Genomic DNA, 24,053 nt, shown 5'->3' on the forward strand with positions numbered 1-24,053 from the left:
GACAGATTTTTAGAATTTATTTGACAGAGCACACAAGCGGGGGCAGAGAGAGAAGCAGGCTCCCCTATTGAGCAGGGATCTCGATGTGGGACTCAATCCCAGGACCCCAGGGTCATGACCTGAGCTGAAGGCAAATGCTTAACCAACTGAGCCACCGAGGCGCACCCCCCACCCAAGCATGTGGATTTAAAACAAATCCATATTTTCATATAGTTACATATGACTTCCATACAGCCATGAAAGCAAGTCCTATAAGCTGCTTCTTGTTAATACTTTGTTAGCAGTTCAAATGAATAGCAGGACATTTAAGTTGTTTTCTTTCACAGTGCTTAATAAAGTTGTCCATAACAGAGAACCAAATCTATATTCATACTGGAAGAATACAGAATAATTAGGAATGTTGGTAGCATTTAGAGAAGCAAAAGGGATGGGAGTTCGTTCCAACATTGATGCTTTTTGGGCTTTTTAGATTTCTACCTTTGCTCCGCTTATTTATTAATACTTAAATTGGTACCCATACCTGAAAATTAATATGGGTTAGAAAATTTGATTCAGGAAATAGAATAAAGCTAGATTTTTTTAATTGACATGAAATTCACAACATAAAATTAAAATTTTTAAAGTATAATTCAGGTATAGATATTTTGTCTATACAGTGTTGTATAACCACTACATGATTTATCAAGTTCTTAAACATTTTCATCACCTCAAAGGAACACTGTACTCATTAAGTAGTTATTCTCCATTTTCCTTCCCATGCTGTGTATTTACTCTTTAATTGCACACCATCAATACTCTGGTTTCTCTTCAGATCATATAAATCTTTGGCCGTTTAACTGCACACCATCTAAGTTCTTGGCATTTTCTTTCTAAGCTTAAAGTTCTCGTTCCCTATCATTGTTTCTGTTTCCGAGCCTCAGAGCTAAGGGAGCAGGAGGGTGTAGTAGAAAGCACTAAACAGAGTATGAGTGGTGAGTTCTACTCCTAGCTCTGTTTCTGCCTGACTGTGATTTGGGTCAACTAGCTCCCCATGTCTGGGCCTCAGTTCTCCATGTGCAAGATGAGGAATTAATACTGAGCTCTACAATTTATGGATAGGAATTTTTTCTGTGACTAAGAAACATAGCACGGTGCCTGGGTGACTCAGCCAGTTAAATGTCTGCCTTTACTTCAGGTCCTGATCCCAGGGTTGTGGGATTGAGCCCCTCTCAGATTTCCTGCTCAGCTGGACATCTGCTTCTCCCTTTCCCTCCACCCCTCCCCCCAGCTCTTGCTGTCTCTCTCTCTCTTTCTCTCTCTCTCAAATAAATAAAATCTTTAAAAAAATAGCATAAAATTTGCCATCTTAATCATTATTAAGTGTGCAGTTCAATAATGTTAAGTACATTCACATTGCTGTGCAACTATTCTTTAACACTTTTCAGTCCTGCAAAACAAACCCAGTAAGCAACTCACCATTTCCCCCTAATCCCAGCCCTTGGCAACCACTAACTGCTTTTTGTCTCTGGTTTTATCTGATCAAGCTATTTCATATAAATAGAGTCATAAAATAATGGGGCCTTTTGTGTTTGGCATAATGTTTTTAAGGTTCATGATGTTGTACATATTCATACTTCATTCCTTTTTAGGACTACATAATATTTTGTTTCATGGATATACCACAATTCATTCACTTAGAGACATTTGTTTCCACCTTCTGGCTATCACTAATAGTCCTGCTATAAATACTTGTGTATAAGTTTTGAGTATGTATTTTCATTTCTTTTGGATGTGTGCCTGTAAGTGGAATTGCTAAGTCATGTTAATTTTATGTTTAACTCTTTGAGGAACCACCAGACTTTTCCACAGTGACTGAGCCATTTTACATTCCCACCAACAATGTATAAGAGTTTCAGTTTCTCCATGTCCTTGCCAACACTTGTTTATTATTTTCATAGCCATTCTACCAAGTGTGACATGGTATCTCATTGTGGTTTTGATTGGGATTTTCATAGTGACTGATGATGTTGAGGAACATGTCATGTGCATGTTGGCTATTTATCTGTCTTTGGAGAAATGTCTATACCATCATGTCTTCGGACAAATCTCTATTCAAGCCCTTTGCCCATATTTAATTTTTTTTTTTTGTTTATTGTTGAGTTGTAAGAGTTTTTTATATATTCTGTAAGCCTTTCCCAGAAATATGATTTGCAAATATTATCTCCCATTCTATAAGTTGTCTTTTTACTTCCTGTGATGTGTAAAGTTTTTAATGTTGATGAAGTCCAATTTACTTTTTTCTTTTCTTGTTGCTTGTACTTTTGGTGTTAGGTCTAAGAATCTATTGCCAAGATTTACCCCTAAGCTTTCTTCTTAAACTTGTACAGGTTTGTCTCTTACATTTACATTTGTTTCATTTTGAGTAAACTTTTGTGTATGTGTGAGGTGTGCAACCCAACTTCATTCTGTAACTGGTTTATCCAGTTACTCAGCACTATTTGTTGAAGAGACTGTTCTAGCCCTGTTGAATGGTCTTGGTACTCCTGTGAAAAGTCATTTAACCATAGATGTATGGGTTTATTTCTGGGCTCTTGATACTGTCCTTTTAATCTGTATATTTGTCCCTAGCCAGTACTACACTGTTTTGATTACGGTAGTTTATAATATGTTTTCAAATTAGGAATTGTGAGTTTTCCAATTTTGTTCTTCTTTTTCAGTATTGTTTTGGCTAGGGGTGCCTGGGTGACTCAGTCAGTTAAGGGTTTGCCTTCAACTCAGGTCATGATCCCAGGGTCTTGGGATCGAGTCCTGCGTCAGGCTCCCTGATCAGTTGAGAGCCTGCTTCTCCCTCTCCCTCTGCATGTGTTCACTTTCTCTCTCTCTCTCTCTCACTTAAATAAATAAAATCTTTAAGAACAGTATTGTTTAGGCTATTTGAGGCCCTTGCAATTCCATGTGAATTTGAGAATTAGTTTTCCATTTCTGCAAGAAGGTTGATAGAATTTTGACTCTATCTGTAGATAGAATTAAATATATTTATAGATGCATTGAATCTATAGGTCACTTTGGTTTTTATTGCCATTTAACTAACTATATTAAGTTTTCCAATCCATGAGCACAAGATGTTTTTACATTTTATTTAATTTTTCAACAGTGTTTTCTAGTTTAGAATGCATAGGTCTTTCACCTCCTTGGTTAAATTTATTCCAACATATTTTATTCTTTTGGGTGCTTTTGTAAAACAATTGTTTTCTTAATTTCCTTTTCAGGTTGTTAATTGTTGGTATATGGAACACAACTAATTTGTGTATGTTGATCTTGCACTCTTGGAACTCTGATGAATTGTTTTACTAACTCTAGTTGTGAGGGTGTGTGTATTCTTTGGTATTTTCTTTATATAGGATCTTGGCATTACAAATACAGTTTTACTGCCTTTCCAATTTGTATACTTTTATTTCTTTTTCTTTCTTAGTTGTTCTGGCTGGAACTTCTAGTACAATGTTGGATAACAGTAGTTATCCTGGTCTTATTTCTAATCTTAGGAAGCTTTCAGTGTTTCATTATTGAGTATGATGTAAGGTTTGGGTTTTTCATAATGTTCTTTATCATATATTCTCTGCTATTCCTAGTTTGAGTATTTTTATCATGGAAAGGTATTGGAATTTATCTAATTCTTTTTATCAGTTGAGATGATCATGAGGTTGTTGTTTGGTTTTGTCTTTTTACCTTTGTTCGAAGGTGTATTATGTTGACTAATTTTCTAATGTTGACAGATACTTCCATTTCATGGATAAATTGTACTTAGTATATAATCCTTTTACTGTGTTGTTGGATTCAGTTAGCTAATGTTTTCCTGATGACTTTTGCATCTATATTCCTAAGAGGTATTGGTATGTAGTTTCCTTGTGGTGTCTTTGCTGACAGGGCAGATGAATGACTTATGAAGTCATTTTCTACTTTTTGGATGAGTTTCCTCCTTTTCTACTTTTTGGAAGAGTTTGAAAAGGATTAGTGGTTTCCCTTTAAATGTTTGGTAGAACTCAACAGTGAAACCATGTAGTCCTGGACTTTTCTTTGTTGGGAGGTTTCTTGAGGGAATGTTCCATGTGTTTTTAAGAATATGTATTTATCCGTTGTTGGGTATCATGTTCCATATATTTCTCTTATGTTTAGGTGGTTTATTATTCAAATCCTCTATTCCCTTAATGATCTTCTGTCTAGATGGTCTGTCTACTTTTTTTTTTTTTTAAGATTTTATTTATTGACAGAGATAGCAAATGCAGGAACACAAGCAGGAGGAATGGGAGAAGGAGAACCAGGCTTCCTTCGGAGTAGGGAGCTTGATGCATTGTTTGATCCCAAGACTCTGGGATCATGATCTGAGCCAAAAGCAGACACTTAATGACCGAGCCACCCAGGTGCCCCAGTCTATCCACTTTTGAAAGTGGGCTATTAAGTCTCCCAACTATTGCTATAGAACTGTGTACTCCTCCTCTCGATTCTGTCAGTAATTGCTTCATGTATTTAGGAACTCTTTTTGATGTATATTATGTTTATATTTGTTATAATCTTCACAAATTGACCCTTTTATCAATATATATTCTTTATCTCTCGTATCAGTTTTTGATTTAGTCTATTTTGTCTGATATTAATATAACCACCCTATTCCCTTTTGGTTACTATTTGCATGGAATATCTTTTTTGTGTCCTTTCATTTTCAACCTGTGTGGGTCTTTGAATCTAAAGTGAGTTTCTTGTAGACAACATGTAGTTGGATCATATTTATCTCCATTTAGCCCTCTCTTTGATTAGAAAATTTAATTCATTTATACTTAAAGTAATTGGTGATAAGGAAGCACTTTTGCTATTTTTTTTAATGTTTTGACACCTTTTTGTTCCTTCTCATCATTACTGCTTCTTAAAAAAAATTTTTTTTGTAATAAACCATTTTAATACCCTTCTTGTTTCCCTTGTATATATTTTTAAAGTATTTTCTTAGTGGTTACCTTAGGGATTACAATTAACACCATAAATTTCTAACAATCTAGTTTGAAAGGTTACCTGATTAGCTTCAGTGGCTTTAAAATCCTTGCTCCTATACAGCTTTGCACCTCTTTTGTATTTTTGTAGATTTTGCAAAGATCCAAATTGCATCTTTATATGTTGTGTCTCCATTAATACAGATTTATAATTATTGATTTATGTATTTGCCTTTTAAACCATGTAGGAAATGAACAGAGAAGTTATAAGCCAAAAACACATTAATACTTGTTTTTATATTTAGCTGTGTAGTTACCTTTACCAGAGATTTTATTTCTTCCTATGGCTTCAGTTTACTGTCCAGTGTCCTTTTATTTCAGCCTCAAGGACTTGCTTTAGCATTTCCTGTAGGGCAGGTGTACTAATAATAGTCTCTCAGCTTTTGTTTAATGTTGCCTTTATTTTTGAAGGATTTGTTTTTGCTAGATATAAAATTCTTGGTTGACAGGTTCCCCCCGACACACACCTTTCCACACTTTAAATATGTCATTTCTCTGCTTCTGGCCTCTGTGGTTTCTGCTGAGAAGTTGGCTGACAGTCTTCCTGAGGATCTCTTGATTATGATGAGTTGCTTCTCTCTTGCTTTCAAGATTCTCTTGTCTTTTGTTTTCAACAGTTTGAATGTAATATATGAATCTGAATCTCTTTATATGTATTCTTCTTGGGGTTTGTTGAGCTTCTCAGATATGTGGATTCATGTCTTTTGTCAAATTTAGAAAGTTCGTGACCATTATTTTATCACTATTTAGCTAAAAGAAGCAGCACAGTGTCCATCAAGGAAAGAGTGGATAAGCAAAATGTGTGTGTGCGTGCACGCACGTGCCTGTCTGTCTGTCTCTCTACACACACAGTTGAATATTTTTCATCCTTAAGTGGCAAGGAAATTCTAACACATGCTATAATATGAGTGAACCTTGAGGACATTATGCAATGTGAAATAAGCCAGTTGCAAAAAATCAGATACCACTACTGCTTTCACTTTCTGTGAGGTACCTAGAGTGGTTGATTCATAGAAACAGAAAGTAGAGTGGTAGTTTCCAGAACACAAGGGAAGGTGGCTTTGGGGAGTTATTGTTTAATGGGTATGAAGTTTCAGTTTTTTAAGATAAAAAGAGTTCTGGAGATAGTTGGTGGTGATGATTTCATAACAGTATCGATTACTTAGTGTCACTTTAAAATGGTAAATTTTATGTATATTTTATTCTAATAAATTGGGAAAATACAGTATGTTGAATTTTCTCAAAATATAGAGATGGAACAATTATTGTTTAACTCATTTTATGAAGCCAGCATAACACTGGTATCACTGATATCAAAACCTAAGATATTATGGAAAAAGAAATTTTTAAAGAACAATGTCCTTCATGAATATTGATGTAAAAATCCTTTACAGAATAATAGCAGATTGGAGCCAGCAATTACAATACATTAATACCAAAGAGGGTTTATCCCAAGATCATGAAGTTGGTTTAACATTGAATGAATCAATGTTATTCATCACATTAACAGAATAGTGGAGAAAAGCATATGACCATTTCAAAATATGTCGAAAAGTATTTGACAATTCAGTATCTATCTATTTATGGCTAAAAACTCTTAGCCAAAGTAGGAATGGTAAGGAACTTTCTCCAACTGCTAAACAACATCCACCAACCTATAACTTATATATGTCAAACTTAAACATTGCTCCTGAGATTAGGAACAAAGCAAGAATACTTGTTTTAGCCACTTACATTCACTGTTGTTTCAGAGGGCCGCCCATTAAATAAGACATAAACGCAGGGAAAACTAGTAAAAGGCATAAAGATGGGAATGTAAGAAATACCATTGCCCTTGTTTGCAGGTTATGTAATTGTTCACATAGAAAATTCCAGTGATTCTAAGCAAATTTAATGAAATTATAAGTTACAAGGTTAATATATAATTATCTATTATGTTTTATATACTTGATCATTTTGTAAATGTGAAAGAGATACAAGCCAGACTCAACTTTTTCCCAAAATTTTCTCCTAGAATTTTTCAGTTATACAGAAAAATTGAAAGAACTGCCAATGAACATGTACATATTCACTGCCTAGGTTCTATTATTAACTTTTGCTGCATTTACTTTACCACATATGTCCATCTAATCATTTCCTTATCTTTCTTAATTTTATTTATTCCAAAGTAAGGTGTAGACCTCAGTATGCTTCACGTGTAAACACTCAAGTGCTTATTTCATTAAAGTTCTAATATTTATATGCTTTGTTTTTCCTTACAGTAAAATTTAAATACAATGAAAAGTGTAGTTAGTCGTAATGGTATCGTTCTATGAGTTTTGACAAAGGCATATTCACTCAAGTAACCAAAATCCGATTAAGGTATAGAACATTTTTATTATTTTAAAAGAGATTTGGGCAGAATATGACTATTCAGGATTTGGGACTCCCCTTCTCTACCACCCTTCTGGGATTTCCCTCCTTTACTTTCTAGATCTCTGCTGTCCACTAGAACTCTCTGTGGTGATGGAAATGTTTTATAATTTGTATAATCCAAAATGGTAGCCACTTGATATATGTGGCTGTTAAACATTTAAAATGTGGCTGATGCAGCTGAAAAATGGAATTTTAAATTTTAATTTATTTTTCTATAGTGAATACTATATTGAACAGACTGTCACTATAGAAAGTTCTTTTGGACAGCACTGTTCTAGCTGCTGTGGTCTTCTTGAACTTTTTCTGTTTCTCAGCTAATAAGGCTAACAAGCTTCTATTTAGACTTGAGCTGATCTGTACATTCAGGCTAGAGCCTTTCCTAACTGAAAAGATTTAGAAAATAGGAAGCTCAAGCAGTGCTTCCTTTTTCCCTCATGTGAGCTCCCTTTCAATTCATGCCTAATTTTGATTGCTCTCAAGAGCCTTGAAGTGGTTGTTTTTATATTTTTTTACTATAGTTTATAATTATATCTGTGTCCAGTAAGAATTACTTCACCATTTACCAGAAGTCAAAATCTACGCCTTTACTTTTTAAAAATTTTTGTTGTTTATTTTTCTGTCTCTTAACTTCTATTTTAGTAGTGATCCAGTTTTAAGGAATTCGTTTTTTGTGTTTTGTTATTAGAATTCATTTACCAACCACTTGTTATTCTTTCCTCTTTAGCCTTGTTAAAAGTGTCACTAACTTTTAAGGTTCCTGAATCTTAATATTGTAAATTTGATATTCCCATCTCAGATATGCTAGAATTTAATGGAATTCTTCAAAGCAGTAAACTCATATCATTGATAACCTGTTTGGTGTACTTTGCCTTTTCTAGGTACCTGAAAAGGTTTAAGGTGATGAAGATCAAAGTTCTAAGAAGCTGGTGCCGTCAAATCCTTAAAGGACTTCAGTTTCTTCATACTCGAACTCCACCTATTATTCACCGAGATCTTAAGTGTGACAACATCTTTATCACTGGCCCTACAGGCTCAGTCAAGATTGGAGACCTAGGTCTGGCAACCCTGAAGCGAGCTTCTTTTGCCAAGAGTGTGATAGGTATGTTTCAGGTGTACCTTGCATCCTAACTGGTTTTCTGATATTCCTTTTATTTTGATACCTGACCCTGTTAGAATTTTCATTATGTGAAATAAGCCTTCAAAAATTCCTAGCTGGAACTCAGGAAGTGATCAGTTTTACTTACGAGATGTGGAGTTCCCTATATGCTTCTGGAATCATCTGGAAGACTAACTGTTTCATAAAGTTATGTGAAGAGAAGTAAAGGGAATTTTGTTGACAAAATCTTATGTCACTATCAATCTTACTGGGTCATTCCGTTTATATGTATTAATTATGTAGTTATTTATATAATTATATAAGTAATGTATAATAATTATTATATAATAAATATAGAGTTACTTTCTTATGAAAGAAATTGAATTTATATGTAGTTTACTTTCTAAAAAAGTGTTAGGTTATATGTATTCAAAAGTATCTACCTATTAAGACTTTATTTTAAAATGTGAAAATGAGTTTATTCTGAGTACTTGGTTTTAACTTTTCTTACTCCTACTCTTCAGAAGATGTATCTGAAGCAGAGCTTTTCAACCCTAGTGTTATTTTACATTTGGATAGTTCTTTGTTGTAAGGGCTTTCTAGTGCATTATAAGATGATTTAGATGCCAGGAGCACATCCCCTTTCCAGCCCCCCCACAGTTGTTATAGCCAAAAATGTCTCTGGACTAAATGTCCCTGGGTAACAAAATCACCCCTTGTTTAGAATCAGTGATCTAAAGAACAAGACTATCCTTTCAGACTTTCAACTATATGTTATAGAGTTGCAGCTAGAAAAATAATTTAATGCTTATTTTGATAAGCTTTCACTCTCTGAAGAGGATATGACACTTTGAAAATTTGAAATCTTTGGGGATATTCTGTTCTCCCCCCGCCCAAGTTGATGTCAGCAAGGAAACCATTAATTTTTAAGTGTGCTAGAATTTCATGTATTAAGAGAAAACCATAAAACACCAGTAATTTGTACATTCTTCTAAAATAGTGTCCTCCATAGAATATTATGTGACTTGGATTTGGAATGCTATTTTTAGATTTTCTTAAAATAGATTAACAAGAAGAATTGGGAAAGAGTTATTTAAAGCTGAATTTCCTTTTTGCCTTCCTTACAGGAAAAGGAAACATTTCTTTGATTGTCTTTGACTCCTTAAAAATCTCTAACCTGGGCGCCTGGGTGGCTCAGTGGGTTAAGCCGCTGCCTTCGGCTCGGGTCATGATCTCGGGGTCCTGGGATCGAGTCCCACATCGGGCTCTCTCCTCAGCAGGGAGTCAGCTTCCTCCTCTCTCTCTCTGCCTACTTGTGATTTCTGTCAAATAAATAAATTAAATCTTTAAAAAAAAAAAAATCTCTAACCCAAGAGAGGTCCCCCCACCTCTTTTTTTTGCTTAAACCATGCTATGTAAGCCTGTTCTTGGAAATGTCCTACAGTTTGAGGTATCCAGACTTAATTTCTTTGGAACCATTGGAGAGCCTGGTCTGTGGGATCACATACTGCTTGTAACTCAGTCTGTATTTGAGTTCTTCATTTATGTGTATTTGTTTTTTGTCTGTAAGATCTGTAAGATGTCCTTCACTGTATTTCTTGTTATCTGCAGTAGACTTATTTGTGTACTGCAGGTGGTATGGTAAGTATGTAAAGAAAGGCTTCTGGTGAGTGGCCTTTATAGACCATTACACTTTTTTTTTTTTTTTTTCCTTTTAAAAAACATATTGAATGTTGGATTTTTCACTGCAAGTCCTCCTTAAAAGTGAAACTGATCAGGTGGAATTAATGGCCAAAGACTAGCTATAAATACTAACCTTACAACTACCGTACAGCAGGGGGCAGGCAAGTATTTTGATCTTTTTTAACCTATCTTGTCTTACTGGCAGATACCATTGTATCCTCTTTATTTCTTGCTAGTCTCTTACTTTTCCTTCCATTTGTTTTCATTATGAATTATATCAGTTTTTCTATTATCAAAGTTTCTATTTTGACATTGTATAACAGTAATCCATTTGAAACAGTAAATAAATAAACACTTGACCCTGTCCTGGTTTCTTTTATGAAGGCCATGCAGCAGAAGTTCTGACATACTTGGTGGAAGATACTAAGATTTTCTTCCTCTTCCCTGCCCCCACCACTCTTCTCTCTTCTCTTCCCTCCCTTCCACTTGCTTCTATCTCACAGGTTAACCCCTCTGCTTCTCCCCCAGGTGAGTAACATCTGTAGCCTCTGCTCACATTGAGTCTAAATTGTTCTTTTAATTTAAGGTACCCCAGAGTTCATGGCCCCTGAGATGTATGAGGAAAAATATGATGAATCTGTTGACGTTTATGCTTTTGGGATGTGCATGCTTGAGATGGCCACATCTGAATATCCGTACTCAGAATGCCAAAATGCTGCTCAGATCTACCGTCGAGTGACCAGTGTAAGTCTTACCCTGATTGATTAGTGAGCTTAAGTCACACCAAAAAAAAGGAATGCCAAGCTGGATATCATTGAACCATGCAAAAGGGAGCAATAGTAGAACGCATACTCAGTCGCTGGGGGAAGAAGGAGTTGAGAGATTTTATTGCTTCTGATTTAGTGAGAGCAAAAATAAAGATCAAAGAAGTACCAGTATATTCTGGATTCTCCTTGCATACATTTAAAGCTTTATTTTGAGATATATTATGTTTAAAAATACTCTTACTACTACTGTTCAAGCCCTAATTGATTCTTCTAAGTTCTCATTCCTTCCGACCATAAAACATATTATCTGAATTAAAAATAATGCTCTTACTCAGGTTGCTTTGTTCACAGACCTTTCCCTAAGTGGTTTAAAATTGATTTATGAATTTATTAAATCATTTATAAGTAACCACAAGGGTTTAAGGCATAACAGTAATTTCTGGATCATCTGAATACCCTCACCTATTAGGATATTTCTCCCATTGTTTCAGAGATGTCTGTTTACAGTCAGTGTTCAAAATAGGACCTATCAGGGTCCACAGAAGGTACTTTATTGTATGTCTCTTAATCTACAGCTGTTGCCCCCTACTTTCTTTTTCTCAGGCTGGGCGAGGGCAAGAGAAATGTAGTAAGTGTAGTTTGTTTAGCCTTCAGATAATTCTGATGAGTATCCTAATCACTATTGTACTTTGCCCTTAGAAAGTTCATCTGCTTTGCTTCTTAGATATCTGAGTTCTATATCTATATCCCAAAGTTCAGTATTCCCCAGTTTTCCCCCAGTGCCTAATAATTTACATTATCCCTTTTTTCTTTGGGGAGTAGGATGGGACAGTCACTAGAATGAATACCCCTGTGTTTTATCTAGAAAATAAATAAATAAATCCTCCCCGCATTTTATTTAGAAATCTTGAAACCTCAAGAAGTATATTCGATTCCTTGTTTTTCTATTCACCAGATCCTATTTATCAGGTTCTTGGTTCAGAATAACTCTTAGATATAGTCCTTCTTCATTCCCCCTGTCAGAACTCTGATTTCACATCTTACTTAATTCACACCTTACACTGCCATCCTGAAGTAGTTAACATTATGAACTTGTTTTTCTACTCCACTTGAACTAGTTGAATTTCCTTGCTATTTCTTTTTGGTATAAGAAGCTTTTATGATACCAGGTTGCTTATGAAAGGGTATACAAATTCTTACTATAATCTTCGCTCTTCTTCATCTTTGTCTAAACACCTTTTTTAGTCAAGCCAGTCTTCTTTATTTTTTTATTTTTTATTTTTATTTTAAGATTTTATTTATTTATTTGACAGACATAGATCACAAGTAGGCAGAGAGGCAGGCGGGTACTGGGAGAAGCAGGCTTCTGCTCTTAGAAGAGAGCCCGTTGTGGGGCTCAATCCCAGCAATCCCTGGCATCATGGCCGGAGCCGAAGGCAGAGGCTTTAACACGCTGAGCCACCCAGGCGCCCTGCCAGTCCTCTTTATTATCTTGCACATCTGCCACATCCTTTCCTTTTTTCCTCTCCATTTGTACATGCTATTTACCTTGTATGCATGCTTTTTTGCTATCCAGTCAGTTTTTATACTGGATTTAACAGACTTCCCCGACAAAATTTTATCTGATGGGTTTCACTACATAAGGATTTTCACCTTTTCCAGGCTTCTCAACTGATCTCAATCATAACATTTTATTTGTAATTGATGATTTTACTTAGGAGTTCAAAAATTGAATTAATATAAAGCATTTAAAATGGTGCTTAGTATACAATAAGCACTATATGTAGTTGCTTGCTGTTTATTTTTACTGCTTTATATTCTTCTTTAAGATTTGTAGCCTTATCTCTACAAAGTATTTCTGTTTAATTCTTTCTTTACCTTTAGCACTATCCCAAATATAAAAATAAGTCTCACATGCAAATACATGCTACATACCAAGTTCAGAGCCTGACATCAAATAATTAAATATGAATAACATATATATTCTCTGTCTTCAGAAAACTAGCTCCAATATAGAAGATAAATGTGTAAGCAAATATTTCTAATTACAGGATGCTGATAAAAGCTTATTAACTGTATGTCTTTTCTCCTTTGGAAAAATGACTATTCAGATCCTTTACTTGGTTTTTAATTGGGTTATTTTTCTTTTTATTACTGAGCTGTATGAGTTCTTCATATATTCTGGATAGAAATCCTTTATGAGATAGATGATTTCCAATTATTTACTCCCATTCTGTCAGTTGAATAATTTTTTTTTAAAGATTTATTTATTTATTTGAGAGAGAGAGCCAGGGGGAAGGGCAGAAAGAATCAAAGAATCTCAAATACACTCCATACTGAGTGCAGAGCCCGACGCAGGGCTCATTCTCTTGACCCTGAGATCATGACCTGAGCCGAAATAAAGAGTCAGACACTTAACTGATTAAGCCACCCCAGACACCCCAGTTGTAATTTCTTAATAGTGTCATTATATTACTAGTGCCCTTTAGGACACAAAAGTTTCTCATTTTGATGAGGCCGAGTTTAATGTATGGTATGTTTTATTGTTCTCATGCTTTTGGTGTCATATCTAAGAATCCATTTCCAAACCTCAAGTCATGAACGTTTACCCCATGTGTTTTCTTCTAGGAGTTTTATAGTTTTAGTTCTTATAATTAGATCTCTGTTTCATTTTGAGATAATTTTTGTATGTGGTGTGAGGTAAGGGTTTTAACTTGATTCTTTTGCTTATGACAACTATCCAACTGTCCCACTACCCTTTGTTGAAAAGACTATTATTTCTCCATTGAATGATTTCACCCTTGCTGAGAAGCAGTTGACCATAGGCACATGAAGTTACTCCTGGACCCTCAATTCTGTTCTATGGTTCTGTATGTCTTGCTTTGTAGTAAGTTTTGAATTCGTTAAGTGTGAGGTCTTCTATTTATTCTTCAGGTTTTGGCTCTTCTTGGTCCTTTGCAACTCTATATAAATTTTAGAGTCAGCTTGTCAATTTTTGTAGTTCAGCTGGGATCCTGGTACATATGGCATTGAATCTGTAGATGAATTTGGACACATGACAACCATCCCGAGTCTTCTAGTTCATGAACATGGGATGTTTTTCCATTTACTTAGATCTTTTGTAATTTCTTTCTGTGGTGTTTTGTAGTTTTCAGAGTATAAGTCTTCTACTTTTTTTATTACGTTTATTCCTGAATAATGTATTTTGGGGGGGATTCTATTATAAATGGAATTGAGTTTTTTATTTCAATTTTTGATTGTACATTACAAATACTATTAATTTTTGCATGCTGGTTTTGAAACTGACAAACTTACTTGAATTTATAATAGTTTTTTAGTAGATTCCTTAGGATTTTCTATATACAAGATAATTGAATCTGCAAATATAGTTCTTAAAAAAAACATAAGGGTTGGCAAGTATGGGTATATGCTTTACTTGTGAGAAAGAATTTTTTTAAAAAAGGCTGACTCTTAGTTTAATGAACAGAATTTAGGGATAAAGTTGAAAAAACAAAAGACTGGGTAGTGGTTGGTTTCTGGGAATTTTCTAATGTGAAAAAAGAGACCTATATCTTGATATGTCATATCCCCCCCCCCACGATAATTACACAATCTGTATAAGAGAAGATAAACACATAGTTCTCAACTTTTTCAGTGAAATAACCAATAAGAGTTTAGTTTTAAAAATTAACTATCGGGGGGCCTGGGTGGCTCAGTGGGTTAAGCCTCTGCCTTCAGCTCAGGTCATGATCTCAGGGTCCTGGGATCAAACCCCACATCAGGCTCTCTGCTCAGCGGGGAGCCTGCTTCCCACCCCACCCTACCCCCCACCTACTTATGATCTGTCTCTCTGTCAAATAAATAAATGAAATCTTTTTTTAAAAAATTAACTATAGGAATAATAAGTAATTTTATAAGTGAATTACATGTATGTATGTATGTATGTATGTATATATATTTGTTACATTTCCTAAGGGTAATTTGCCCTTTTTAAAAAAATTGCCTGGGATTTTATTTCCTTTCATTAACGCTCCCGATTTTGCTAGAAATGACAGACTAGTTGACAAAATACTACACTAAAACAAATTTGAACCACCTACTTTTTTTTAGTTAATCTTTTAAATTTTTGACCCACTTGTTTTGATAGGGTCCTGTCAGATCCTTTTTTGAATTCAAATATGTGAATTTAGTCATCTGTTTTATCATATTACATTACCACATCCACACATATTAATTTTTTTTAGCTAACTTTCAAGGAAGAGTTGAGATTTGGGAGACACAGGAAACTGTATACACCTGAAGTATAAATTGGTTCACCAAGTATTTGAGCATAGGGAGTTGTTATAACAAAGGGCCACAAACTGGATGGTTTAAACCGGCAGAAATTTATTGTCTCACAATTCTGAGGCCAGAGGTCCAAAATCAAGGTTATAGCAAGGTCATGCTCTCTGACACGTGGAGGGAAGTACTTTTTTTGTTGCCTCTTACCTTCTGATGGTTAGCTAGCAATCCTTAGCATTTCTTGGCTTGCATCTGCAGCACTTCAGTGTCTGTCTCACATGGTGGTCCTTCCTCTTCTGTCTGTGTCTTCTCTTCTTAGAAGGACACCAGTCAGAGTGTATTAAGGGCCCACCCCACTCTGGGGTTGTACCTGTAATCACAATGATCTGTTTTCAAATAAGGTCAGATTCTGAGATACTGAGGGTTGGAATTTTAACGTATCTTTTGGGAGGGCAAGAATTCAACCCATAATAGTTTATGCGTTCATCCAACAAATTTTTTTTTAGAAGATTTTATTTATTTATTTGAGAGAGAGACAAAGCGAGAGAGGGAACACAAGCAGGAGGCGTGGGGAAGGGAGAAGCACGCTTCCCACTAAGCATGGAGCCCGACGGCGTGGGGTTCAATCCCAGGACCCTGGGATCATGACCTGAGCTGAAGGCAGATGCTTACCCAGCTGAGCCACCCAGGTGTCCCTGAATGTTTTTTTCTTATATCAAACAGACTGGGTAGATGAAATACACATTAGATAACCATGTATTTAAGCACTCTTAACATACCAGCCTCCTTTGTTGATCTTACAATATTTCTCTTTTGAAAAGGGGGTAAATTTTGTTATGTACCAGCAGAAAATGGCTCTGCTGTTTTGTAACCTGTTGTTAGAGACTCGAAATGGGTATTGACTGGGCTGTCTCTTATTTAGTGACAAGTCTCTCTGATTAATCTTGCAAATTAACTTACTTATTATTTCTCTAAATCAAGGTTGATATTGAAAATGTCTCAAGGGATCATGACTAAGCCACCCAGACACCCCTCACAAATGTATCTTTTTTTTCAGATGCAGATCCAAGCTCAAAATCCCCTTCTTAAATGAGAGTTTTTCATGTTAATGTAATAGAACTGAAAAAGACCAATACCACTTTTCCATATTCTTAGTATAGTATAGTTCCATATTCATAGTATAGTATGTAGCCTGTTTTCAGTTTTTCATGTTTTAAGAAAAAATTCACATACCAGGGTGCCTGGGTGGCTCAGTGGGTTAAAGCCTCCACCTTCAGCTCAGGTCGTGATCCCAGGGTCCTGGGATCCCAGGGTCCCAGAGAGCATCGGGCTCTCTGCTCAGAGTGGAGCCTGCTTCCCCCCCACTTCTGCCTGCCTCTCTGACTACTTGTCATCTCTGTCAAATAAATAAATAAAATCTTTAAAAAAAGAAAAAAAAGGAAAAAATTCACATACCATAAATTTATCACTGAAATAGTTTAAGATGTACAATTCAGTTTTTTAATATATTCATATTGAACCTATCACCCCCAAAAAGAAATTCTGTACCTCTTGGCAGTCACTCTCCATTCCCCCTACCACTGAGGCCCTGTCAACCGCTAATCTGCTTTATGTCTCTGGATTTGATTTGCCTGTTGTAGACATTTCTTACAAATGGAATCATATGATATATGACCTTTTGTGTTACACATTTTCTGTTAGGTCTTTTGTATTATGCTTTGAAAACATTAGCTTAGTGTTTTCAGGGTTTACCCATGTTGTAGCATGTATTTCATTCTTTTCATCAGCATTTCATCTTTTCTTATGACTGAATAATATTCCATTGTATAACTATACCACATTTGTTATGTTCAACAAATTTTATTTCTTCCTCCTTTTCTCTTTGTTAAACCGTTTGAACCTATAGCTACCGTCCCTTCTGGAGAGGGACTAGGAACCGAAAGGATGAAATGTATAATGTCTTAAAAGACATAAATAATGTCCCAGAGTCTGATTTATCAAGTCTTTGTTTATACGTATTCTGTTGATAGCATAGCATATGGAACATTGTAGGCACTTAGTAATATTTTGAGAATAAATGATTGTTAACTTAAGGAATCCCAAATATAGGCAGTCAGACATTGTGTAAGTTTGGAAGTTTGAATTTACCTTGCAAAAGACGAATGAAACATAAGGCCACCTTTGAAGTATTAACAAAATTATCCTAAAATGAAATTGAATCATAACAAGTAGAAGCTGATACACATATAAAAGCAATACATATTATAGGATGAGTAAAACTATTTGATACAAGTAGAGCTGGAAACAATGACTTTAATAATTAGAAAAAATCAAAATTCCAGGATATGAAGTATATTCAAGAAAGCCATCTATACACATACTTTTCCATTGATTCTCAAATCTCTTATTTGTAAATTTTTAAAAATATTTATTTATTTATTTTAGAGAGCATGAACAGGAGGGGCAGAAGGAGATAGACTTTCAGGCAGACTCTGTGCTGAGTGTGGAGCTGAACGGAGGGCTCATCCCAGGACCATCAGATCACAGCCTGAGCTAAAACCAAGAGTTGGATGCTAACCAACTGTGCCATCCAGGCACCCCTCATAGTTGTAATTTCTAAACAACTATTTTATAAGTAACTCTTTCCGTTACGAGGCTAGGTCTGTATTTTGTTGAAGTATTTCACCATTATTTTTAACACTGTGATCACTTGCACTTTCTTTTCTGAGATTTCATAGGGAAAACCAGATCATAATTTCACTTATTAATACCTCAAATGTTTCCAGCCGGTTGGGTGGCTGCCTTTGGCTTACATCACTATCCCAGGATCCTGGGATTGAGCCCCACATCAGTTACCCTGTTCGATGAGCAGCCTGCTTTTCCCGCTCCACAGTTTGTGCTCTCTTACACTCTGTCTCTCTCTCAAATAAATGATGAAATCTTAAAAAAAAAAAAAAAAAAAACTCAAATGTTTCAGGCAGTTCCTGATTCATGAGACCTTTCTGATTGAGACCCATCATTTTCACTTTTAAGAGCTATAGGTTTCCTTCACTATCCATAAGCAGAGCATTCCTGTGCAATCTTTTATTAGTTGCAAAGGCATAAAGTGAAAGAATTTATATTAAAATATTTTGAGTACTCTCAAACCCTGAAAATAACCACTCTTAGGCTTTTTTCTAATACCTTAGGACATATCTTGCTAAAAAACACATAAAATAAGTCAAGATAAAGCACAGGTGTTCATAGGCACAATTCAGAGCTATAGTATCTTGATGCTGAATGTAGCTCCCAGGGGACGGAGCTTGGCATTGCCATTCTTGCTGCTCGGGGTATGTACTGTGTCTTTACTGGCTCACTGCAAAATAAGCCCTGAATTCTGTTTTCACTTTTTGCCCTTTTTCATAAAAGCAAAAGTTCTCTTTGGTTTTCTTTCGGTTAGTGAAAACAGGTACTAATGTAGGTCTTTCATAAAAGCAAAGTGGCATAATACAAACTTTCAAAAAGCAAGGATACCTGTTCCTTTAGATTTCTTGAGTGAAGGGACTTAACATGCTAATTAAAAGAGGAAGGAGCTCAGCAATTGTTTTCTTTAACCTAGAGGAGACTAAATAAAAAGGAAGAAAAATCATAATTCATGATAAAGAACTTGAAAAGATTATACAACATTACAAAGGCCTGCAGAGGTTTGAGATTCTATCCATTAAAATCTTTTGAGGAGGGACGCCTGGATGGCTCAGTTGGTTAAGCGGCTGCCTTCGGCTCAGGTCATGGTCCCAGTGTCCTGGGATCGAGTCCCACATCGGGCTCCTTGCTCGGCGGGGAGCCTGCTTCTCCCTCTGCCTCTGCCTGCCATTCTGTCTGCCTGTGCTCGCTTGCTCTCCCTCTCTCTCTGACAAATAAATAAATAAAATCTTGGAAAAAAAAAAAAAACTTTTGAGGAGATTAAGATAGCAGCTACCAGACTTGAATGATTTAGTTCAGTGGCTGTCAGACTTTTTTTTATCAGGACCCTTTTATACTCATAAAAATTACTGAAGACCCCAAAGAGCTTTCATTTGTGTTATATCTATTTTACCATATTAGAAATTAACACCAAATTTTATAATGTATTGATTAATGATATAAAAAGCTCAATATATATTGACATCAATAGCATTTTTGCAAAATATGATTTTTTCCAAAACTAATTTTAAAGATTTAGTGAAAAGAATAGCATTTTTACATTTTTGCAACTGTCTTTAATGTCTGGTCAGAAAGAAGACAGTTGGGTTCTTGTATCTGTTTCTGTATGAAATCAATTACAATATTTTTTATTTGGTTGAAATGTATAAAGAAAATCTGGCCTAATGCAGATATGTCATTGGAAAAGAGATACCTCATAGATCTCTGATAGAGTTTTGAATACTATACACTGAGAGTCTCTGATTAGATCTTTGCTATGCAAAGTGTAGTTCCCAGACGAGCAGATTTGGTATCCTAGGGCACTTGTTGAAAATGTAAAATTTCAACCCCCTCCCAGACAAATCAGATCAAAACCTGGCATTTTACGATATCCAAAGATGATTCATGTGTACACTGAAGTTTGAGAAGTGTGAGTGGAAACTGATCAGCTCAGATCCTTTCTAATTATGTGTACCATAGACTAAATAATATAATACCAAAACGTTAACTGAAAATTATTATTCTGTCATTCTTGAGACCTTTTTACTAGCATTATAAGTAACCAGACTGATTTAGAAATTTTACCCTATTTAATTGCATTTTTTTCTGACTTATTTAGGAATTGCTTTTTTTTTTTTTTTAAGGAATTGCTTTTTTAAAAGCAAAAAAATAAGTCAAGCTGTAGGAAAGATGGAATAAAAAGCTTGAGGAGTTCTTTAAATCAGTTGGAACTTTTAGACTCCTTAGTTTCTAGGGACTTCTGCATGACTCAGTTAAGCGTGTGACTCTTGATTTTGGCTGTGACTCTTGATTTTGGCTCAAGTCATGATTTCAAGGTCCATTGGATTGAACTCTAGCATGGAGCCCACTGAAGATTCTCTCTTTCCCTCTTCCTGTCCCCATCCCCCACTCTAGAACGCACCCATGCTCGCTCTTTATTTTCCTCTCAGCTCTGAAAATTTAGCTCTGTATTATCTATAGTCCCTTATCCTGTCCTATCAGTCATTATATTTCTTATCTGGGAAATGTCTTGATTTCACCAACCTCCATCCCCATCTTCTGGCTTCCAATTAATTCTGGCTTCCAGCCAAGAATTAAAAATGGCTGTGTCCTTTTTTAGTTTTCTAAAGGTTTTCTCATGTTTTGGGTGCTAAGATAAACATGGAGGATTGAAGTAAATCCCTAGCTTATACAATGATTTATGTAATTATGTAAACAGTTAGTGATGACTGTTGTGATGAAATCCATCTTGAGTCTGCCCTGGATATAAATTTAACTAATTTTTTTTTTTTTTTTAAGTAAATGTTAGCATCCCTGCCTAACTATTACACATTTATAAAGGAAGCGTGCTTGGTTATCTATTGAGAGATCATAGGCCTCCCTAATGCAAATTCCCCCCACCCTGTCATTCCCTTACCACTACTACCATACAGTGCCCTTATCGCTCCATATTTCTGGTTTCCATCCCAGATCTACTATGTATACCCTATTAGTAATCAGTAAACATTGAAGTAGTAATTACACTAAAGCAGATGGATTTTATAGGCATAAGGAAGTAGCGTATTTGATCTCCTTTAGAGGGTCAAAGACAGTATTCCTGGAAAAGTAAGTTGAGAACTTTATTGGCCCCCCTGTCACAGAGGTGGTGAGACAAATTTTATATGAAGTAATTACCAGTAGCTTCAGCGCCCTGGCACTTTTTATCAGAAATATTTTAGCATTCTTGGAAGAAAGTCATGCCAATATCATTCTTCTATGTTCCCATCATATTCTACCTCTGTTTTATTAAAATAATAATTATTATTTGATACTAACTGTTGTCCCCTCATTAGAACTGAGCCCTTCAAGAACAGGTTTCTTTTTTCCTCTGTAGATCAGTCCACTACTACATGTCGGATCCTGCAGTGGTGCACTGTCATACAAATATGTGTGATAGCAATGTAAATATTAATAAATAAACATCCTTTTGTACCAGACCTTGCATAAAACACTTTGCAACTCTTCCAACAACCTGGAGTGGGAAGTGAGTAATTGCTACTCTTATCAACGTTTTATAAATAAAGGTCTGAAGCCCAAGAAGGCTAGCCCAAGATTACATATCTAGAAGATGAGAGAGCATTCTGTTATTTCTGTTATCTGATCCCAGATCCTGTGCCCATATCAAAATACTGTATGAATCTATATGCTTTGCTCATATCAAAATACTATACTGAATCCAGGTCAATTACAGTGTCAATCTGTGATCTAAAGTTATTTAAACCTGTCTGTGTAAGTGCTGATTTGGAGGGGGTAAATGTACACTGTGGCTTAACAATTATGTTCTATAGTGCACTGATAATAAATTGTTTCATGTCATTGTCTGTACATGCAGTTTTTTCAGGTCTGTACCTGAAATGTTACTTTCTCAGAGAGGCTTTCCTTGCCTACCTCTCTAAAATATTTTTCAGTGCATACACACTTTATTTCTGTTCCTTTTATTATTTTCCTTATGGCTTTTTTTTTTTTAAAGAATTTATTTATTTATCTGACAGAGATCACAAGTAGGCAGAGAGGCAGGCAGAGAGAGAGAGAGGAGGAAGCAGGCTTCCTGCGGAGCATAGCCCGATGCGGGACTCAATCTCAGGACCCCGAGATCATGACCTGAGCTGAAGGCAGAGGCTTAACCCACTGAGCCACCCAGGCACCCCTTCTTTATGGCTTTTATCACAGCCTTACAGCATTCATCTAAAACCCCAATTAGAATACATATTCTGTGGGTTGGGGGTTTTATTTGTCTTGTTCTTTGCTCTATTCCTAGTGTTTAGAGACTGACCGGTCATAGAGCTCAGATTTTTTGAAATGTATACAGAATTGTAGAGAGTGAAAGCCAATTTTACATTGCCTATGGAGGTCTCTGGAGTTGTGTCTCCTTAAGTTTAAATCCCAGCCATGTCATTTCCTAGTTGTGATACCTTGAGTAAGTTATTTAACTTCTCTGAACCTAAGGGGTTTATGAAGATTAAATGAGAAATGTATGTAGAACATAGACACGTGCCTCACATACAGTTAATCAATCCGTACTTAGTAGGTATTGCTGTTGTTAGCATTAACATCATTATGACATGCTTAGTAGTGTATTAAGTTGTCTCTTGGTCCATTCTTTATCCAGTGACATTTAGTAATTTGCAGTTATTAAAATGTGTTTAATGAACTTAAAATAAGTCAAGTTTTAGAACAGAATGAATGAGCTAATGTTTATTTTTAATCTTGCTTCTTGCCAGTAACCTTGGAAAGTGCTTTACATATACTATCTTATTTTTTTCCTGGTAAGTAGATAATATCTTCATTTCACAGATAATAGAATCAGAAGTTAAGGGTTTTGTCCCAAGGACATGAAGGAGAAATAGTAGTAATAATAATAGCAGTAGTGTGCTGATGGTAGTGTCAGAAATCAAGCATATCTAGCATGACATTAATGCAAACCTTAATATTTTTTCTTGGCCTGTTTTTGCTTTTTAAAATTTTTTTTAGACCTCAATGGGAAAAAAATCTGAGCATAAAAAAATTAGGGTACACAGGCAGCATAAGGCTGTTATTACAGGTTTGAGCCCAATAGAGAGGGCTCATGATCCCTGTTTAAAGGAGAAAAACTTCAGTTATCTTGAAAATCTGCCATTGGTAATGAGAAAATCCGAGTAAGAGTAGTAATGTCCTTAGCACAATTTTTGTCTGCTATTAAAAGAATAGAAACTACAGTAAGCAATGGCATCAATTTTTTATATGAAGGATAGTACACTTTAGGTTGGAGCCACACACAAGCTTTCATGTATCCAGAGAGTAATGAGCCTTGGGGAATCATGAGGTAAACTAATTTCCTTTGATTGAACTAGCTAGATTTGGTATAGAGTTTGAAGAGGTTTGTTTTCCAATGGGATCATAAGGTGTGCTCAAATTCCTGTAAACTAATGGTTCATACCAATAAGAATCTGGCCGAATCCAGCCTCATAACAACCAAGTTAGAAATAATGGGGATTTTTAATTACTTTGTTTGTGTAATTTGACTTTGTCACTGATTCTATTAGCCATTGGATTGCAAGGTTTGAACATTCTGTCTGGGAAAAACAGAATTAAAGCAGTTAGGGTGAAATTCCTTTTAGTTTTTTATATAACAGATTACAGTTCACTCCATTTTTTTTTTTTTTTAATAGAAACAAGTGAGGCTGATTCCTGATTAGATCGTGTTTGAAAAATTGAGGGAAACTTTGTATTTTTTTCTTTAGCAGCTGGAATTTTTTATGCGATCCCAGAGTTCTAAATCCACTGGGATTAGCTGAAAAATGGTTCCTTTATAAATTTTATTCCTGTTATCATCCAATAAATTTAAATTATACATGTAAAAAAAAAACTTTGTGCATCATGGGCTCTAAGGAGCATTTTGCATGATTTTCAGAGGCATTCCATTTTTCTGTGATTTTTTTTTAAGATCTTTTTTATTTATTTGAAATAGAGAGAGAGATCACAAGTAGGCAGAAAGGCAGGCAGAGAGAGGGAGAAGTGGACTCCCCGCTGAGCAGAGAGCCCGATGTGGCCCTCGATCCCAGGACCCTGAGATCATGAACTGAGCCGAAGGCAGAGGCTTAACCCACTGAGCCA

General features: G+C 35.5%; 1 protein-coding gene across 22 annotated transcripts in view; it reads left to right on the forward strand.

Moving 5' to 3' along the window:
- Window positions 1–24,053, forward strand: part of WNK1 (WNK lysine deficient protein kinase 1) — a 143,072-nt gene that overhangs the window by 62,855 nt on the left and 56,164 nt on the right. For all 22 annotated transcript variants that reach the window (XM_082738001.1, XM_082737986.1, XM_082738003.1 and 19 more), the window contains 2 exons: window positions 8,312–8,532; window positions 10,799–10,956. In XM_082738001.1, the coding sequence (XP_082594127.1) occupies window positions 8,312–8,532; window positions 10,799–10,956 (379 nt within the window). The remainder of the gene's footprint in view (window positions 1–8,311; window positions 8,533–10,798; window positions 10,957–24,053) is intronic.

Source organism: Mustela nivalis, assembly GCF_964662115.1.
Source record: "Mustela nivalis genome assembly, chromosome: 7".
Taxonomy (NCBI): Eukaryota; Metazoa; Chordata; class Mammalia; order Carnivora; family Mustelidae; genus Mustela; species Mustela nivalis.